Source organism: Myotis brandtii, unplaced genomic scaffold (genome assembly GCF_000412655.1).
Source record: "Myotis brandtii unplaced genomic scaffold, ASM41265v1 scaffold216, whole genome shotgun sequence".
Lineage (NCBI taxonomy): Eukaryota > Metazoa > Chordata > Mammalia > Chiroptera > Vespertilionidae > Myotis > Myotis brandtii.
Window position 1 is genome coordinate 4,677,004 of NW_005358092.1, and position 5,756 is coordinate 4,682,759.

Below are 5,756 nucleotides of genomic sequence, written 5' to 3' on the forward strand. Positions count from 1 at the left end.
TTCCCAGGTGATTCTAATGTGTAGCCAAGGTTGAGAACCACTGCTCTAAACAGACTTGACCACTGTGGGCAAAGACCTGCAGCTGAGAGGGGACAGGTTCTGGGTGTCGAGGTCCAGAGCATGGAAGGCCTCCTGGGGGAGCAGTGGATCTGGAAGCCTGTGTGCTGGGTCAGAGACACCCCTGCCTCCCACCCTCCCCTGCCCTGCACATAGACGTACCTAGACTGGGGTGAGAAGGAGAAGGAGGACTAGAGGGAAGGAACACTGAGTGTTTGTTGGCGGCCATGTAAAAAGCACTGTGACCCTCCCCTCCCGCAGAGTCACTCCCTAAGGCAGCAGGAGACGAGGGTCTGAGAGCAGCCACACAGCGTTGTGGCCGTGACCCAGGCACCAAGATGGTGTCCGTGCAACGGGGCTGAGGAGGTGTCAGAGGACCTCAACCCAGAAAGCCCAATACCTCTTTGTGTGAGAGAGAGAAGGTGGCAGGGAGGGAGGGAGAGAGCAAATTGGACTCAAGAGGCCTCAAGGCCCAGATGAGGAGAATATAACAGGGATCAGCATGGACTTGAGCTCTGAGGTGAGGGTCAAGGGCAGCTGGGTGGGGACCAGCCCAGACAGAAGACTGAGGTCCACATGTTCTTGACCCTGCTCGGTTCTTTGGCACCTCTGCCTGAGATATAAACTGTCTGACATGGAAGTACAACTCCAGAGAAGGGGGTGGGGAACCTAAGTTAAATAATATTTTGTTTTTGTTTTTTCACTTGGCAGAATGGGGGCTGAAGTTGAAGTTAGGTTTGGTTACTAAACAATAAAGAAAGCAACATTTCTCGCACACCCGACTGTGTGGTCTGAGTTTGCTGCTGCCTATAAACCGAGAAAAAGTTGTAAAATGAAGTACTAATCTCTAGGGTTTAGGTCAGACCGAGTAGTGTCACTCAGCCAGAAGCTGGCTCATGGCTGGCCAGTGCAGAGGTGGTGGCAGGAGCCTCTCCCAACTTCGTGGCAGCACTAAGAATGTCCAACTAACAGTTTAGGCCCAACCCTTGGGGGCCTAAGCCTTTAGTCGGACATCCCCCAAGGGCTCCCTGGCTGCCAGAAGGATGCCTGACTGCAAGCTTAGGCCTGATACCCCGGGGAGTGGGCCTAAGTCGACAGGTGGACATCCCCCAAGGGGTCCTGGACTGAAAATGGGCACAGGCCGGGCTGAGGGACCCCCTGCCGAGTGCACAAATTTTTGTGCACTGGGCCTCTAGTCATAGTATAATGACTTAGCAGAGACTAAAAACAGCTAATTACATCAGGAGAGGCAAGGAAAAGGGATGGTAAGAAAGCTACATCTTATCCATCACAAGAGGAAGGTACCAATCACTAAAATCCACAAACCAAGAAACAAGAGCACATAGGTTATAATTTCAAAATGTGCTATGAGAAATGTACATTTTTTAAGAAAGACAAAAGAATTAAGCACCAGCCCATCGCAGCAAATTTGATAAAACTGACTTTTTTTTTAAAAAAAAATTTTATTGATTTTTTTAGAGAAAAAGATAGAGGGATAGAGAGTAAGAAACATTGATAAGAGAGAAACATCCATCAGTTGCCTCCTGCACACCCCTTACTGGGGATGTACCCGCAACCAAGGTACATGCCCTTGACTGGAATAGAACCTGGGACCTTTCAGTCTGCAGGCTGACACTCTATCCATTGAGCCAAACCGGTCAGGGCTAAATTTGACTTTTTAAAAAATAATGTTTTCATTTATTTCAGAGAGAGAAATGGAGAGGGAGAGAGAGATAGAAACATTGATGAGAAAGAAACATCGATCAGTTTTCTTCTGCATGCCCCTACTGGGGATCAACCCACAACCCAGGCAAGTGACCTGATCGGGAATCAAACCAGTAATCTCCTGCTACATGACACAATGCTCAACCAACGGAGCCCAATCCAGCAGGGCAATAAATTTGACTTTTAAAATAACATGCGTTATCTTTGATTGAAATTTTTATATTGCTTTAAACAAAAGAGGAGGATAAGTTCAACAATGTCAAATGTTACAGAGTGGTCAAAATAAGGGCTTGAGATATCCAGATCTATTAAACAGGTAGTCACTACTGACCCTAAAATGATTTCAGTGGGTTGGTAGGGCAATAAGTCATATTGCACTGGGTTTAAATGGAAGGTAAAAATGCTAGAATACTACTGAAAAAAATACCTTTGCACATTATATTTATGACCCACATTTTGTTAATTGCAGGACTTATTCTCTCCCACTCACTACACATATATGAAAGAACAAAATGAAACAATACAGTACCCCAGTCTGCACTTTTCCTGTCCCAGGAGATCATGTCATCTCAGGAGAGAGTGACATGCTTCCATCAGCAAGTGAGAGAAAAAGAATGAGTCACTTCCTTTTATTCACTCATTCCACACACCTATTAGGAGCCTCCTATGGGCCAAATGGGCCAAGTTCTGCTAGATGATAGGGACACAAAGGTGAGGACCACAAAGTCCTTATCCTCCAGGAGGTCACAGCCTAGTTGAGGGACCTTCACAGCAACACATGCATTTCACTATCACAGAGTACTTGCTATAAAAAAGTAAGTAAAGTGCAAGAGAGAAGTAGGAACTGATTGCCACAGCCCTAGCAACCTCAACAACCAATGTCTAATGAATCCCTCATTCCAGGCCAGGAAGAAAAAACTTAGGGGCCCTTGATTGGATCCCTCCAGCTCTCAGTAACCAAGTGCCTGGAGACTAAATCAACATGTTAAATCTGTGAATAAGCCAAAGTAATTTCTATGTTGCTCAATATCAAAGCGAGTGCCCAGAGAAGTCTTAAAAGTTTCAGTGCTATGCTTCTACTGCCATTCAAATTCTCCTTTGCCTGTAGCCTAATTTTCCTTAGAACCCGGGGTTGTGTTTAACAATTTAATAGAGGGAAGTGAGCATTACTCAGAAAGGTAAACTGAGAGAACTACTTTGCCCAACTCCAAACCATGAAAATCTCTGTAGAGGCAAATAAACCTCTGACTAGTTGTAATCAGGGTCTCCCAAGAGCCCTCTTGGGGCAACTGTTCATACTTACAGTGCCAGTTGGACTCTCAAATATCCCAATCTTGCCATCCTCCAACACCTGGTACAGCACTGTCATGAAGTCTATCTGGATGGAATAGGGTGTGAAGGGAAAAGGGAAATGGGTGCCACCGATCTCCTGGTTTTTATCAGCCATGATCCTAAGGGGAGAAAAATATCTGGTAGTTCTCTGATGAGCCAGGAAGAACCGGCTTGAAATCTAGAACAGTTCTTAAGAGCAGTCTCAATACTGATTACGGATTTTCTCCTTAGGCTCTGCATTATTTGGCAAGCAGAGATCATGTTCTCTCCATCATGTGCATATCCCCATGAAGCCACACCAAATCATGCAATCCACCCAGCGACATTTACCACAAAGGGCTCTAGAACAGTGATGGCGAACCTATGTCACCTCTGACACGCAAACTCATTTTTTTGGTTGATTTTTCTTTGTTAAATGGCATTTAAATATATAAAATAAATATCAAAAATATAAGTCTTTTGTTTTACTATGTTGCAAATATCAAAAAATTTCTATATGTGACACGGCACCAGAGTTAAGTTAGGGTTTTTCAAAAAGCTGACACACCGAGCTCAAAAGGTTCGCCATCACGGTGCTGTCCTCTCCTCTGTTTTTACTCTTTTTACTTATGCTCTCCCCTCTGTCTGAAGTGCCATGTCCCCTGCATGTCACCAGACTGACTCTTGCTCCTTTAAAAAGACTCAGCTCAGCCCCTACCCTCATTCCATCCCATCCCAGGCTAGGAGACTTCCCTGGAATCCCGAGTCCCTGCCTGAGTCACCGTCCCAGTACTTAACCCTTTGACTGGACTTGGTGATTTCTCCCACTACCAGGGGTGGGCAAACTTTTTGACTCGAGGGCCACAATGGGTTCTTAAACTGGACCGGAGGGCCGGAACAAAAGCATGGATGGAGTGTTTGTGTGAACTAATATAAATTCAAAGTAAACATCATTACATAAAAGGGTACGGGCTGGCCTCAAGAATCAGAGCCTTCTGTCTGGCTCCTGCCCTTTTAAAACAGATCACTGGTCAGCCTACAGACATCTAAGGCATCCAGCCTGATCTTATCAGCTCTGCACTTTCTGTCCCTCCAGAGGGAATGACCAGTCCTCAATGACAGCTCAGCTCCTCAGAGAAGTCTCTCCCTTTATTTTTTTAAAAAAATATATTTTATTGATTTTTCACAGAGAGGAATGGAGAGGGATAGAGAGTTAGAAACATCGATGAGAGAGAAACATTGATCAGCTGCCTCCTGCACACCCCCAGTGGCGATGTGCCCGCAACCAAGGTACATGCCCTTGACCGGAATAGAACCTGGGACCCTTCAGTCCGCAGGCCGACGCTCTATCCATTGATCCAAACCAGTTAGGGCAGAAGTCTCTCCCTTTAGTTGGCCACCCTACAGTGGTCAAACACCCTCCCTCCAAATACATGTGCATGCACACACGCAGGCCGCTCTACGGTCACTCTTTGATGTCATTACCCTGCATTTAATTTCTTCATAGTTTTTAGCACTCAACTCAATTCATCCAGTCCTCCCACTACAGTATAAGCTGCATAAAAGAAAGAATTTTGTCTGTCTTGTTCTTCCCTGCCCCTAGCACTCAAAATGCCCGGTGCTTTGACAACTATCAGGGATTCAATAAAAATTTGATGCATAAATAAACAGCCAGCTTGACATGGGAACTGTAGGTGGAGGTTTCTGTTCTTCAGAGGTGTGAGTGGAGGATGTCCCATAACTTAAATATCTAGTGCAAGGCCAGTTCCTTAGTAGTTTCAAACTGTTTTCATATAACCTCACAACAACCATGTGGTCAGTATTATTACTAGCTCTATTTTATAAATGAAGAAACTGACAGTCAGAAAGGTTAAGTAACTTCCCCGGCCGGTGTGGCTCAGTGGTTGAGTATTGACCTATGAACTAGGAGGTCACGGTTCAATTCCTGGTCAGGGCACATGTCTGGGTTGCAGGTTCCATCCCCAGTGGGAGGCGTGCAGGAGGCAGCCGATCAATGATTCTCTCTCCCTTTCCCTTCCTCTTTGAAATCAACATAATTTTTTTTTAAAAGAAAGGTTAAGTGACTTGCCCACAGTCATAAAGCAATTGCCTGAATCCAAGATTTGAACACACATCTGCCAGACCTTCAAGCCCCTAAGCTTTGTATTTCCTCACTCTTCTCTCAACAGGGTAAGGTGAAAATAGACTTGTTTACCAAACTTTAGAATAACAACAAGAAACAATAGAGAAAAAAAGTAATGTTTGCCCCAGCCTGTGGACTGGAAGGGTCCCAGGTTTGATTCCAGTCAAGGGCACATACCTCAGTTGCAGGCTCCTCCCCGGCCCAGGCCCTGGTTGGGGCATGTGCAGGAGGCAACCAATGGATATGTTTCTCTGACATCAATATTTCTCTGTCTTTCCCTCTCTCTTCTACTTACTCTCAAAATCAATAGAAAAATATTCCTGGGTGAGGATTAAAAAAAAAAAAAAAAGGAGAAACCAAGATGGCGGCATAGGGAAACACAGGAAATTGCTGCCTCACACAACAATTTCAAAAATACAACTAAAAGACAAAACAGACATCATCCAGAACCACAGGAAGGCTGGCTGAGTGGAAATTCTACAACTAGAAGGAAAGAGAAAAGCACACTGAGACTCAGAGG

General features: G+C 45.1%; 1 protein-coding gene across 4 annotated transcripts in view; it reads right to left on the reverse strand.

The window, feature by feature from the left end:
- The window catches only part of DDX11 (DEAD/H (Asp-Glu-Ala-Asp/His) box helicase 11), a 38,316-nt gene extending 34,813 nt beyond the window's left edge, over positions 1–3,503 (reverse strand). For all 4 annotated transcript variants that reach the window (XR_001362057.1, XM_014539467.1, XM_005865955.2 and 1 more), the window contains exon 1: positions 3,086–3,503. Coding sequence is in view for 3 of the 4 variants with exons in the window: in XM_014539467.1 (XP_014394953.1) it covers positions 3,086–3,229 (144 nt within the window). In the remaining variant the exon portion in view is untranslated. The remainder of the gene's footprint in view (positions 1–3,085) is intronic.
- Positions 3,504–5,756: the final 2,253 nt, after the last annotated feature.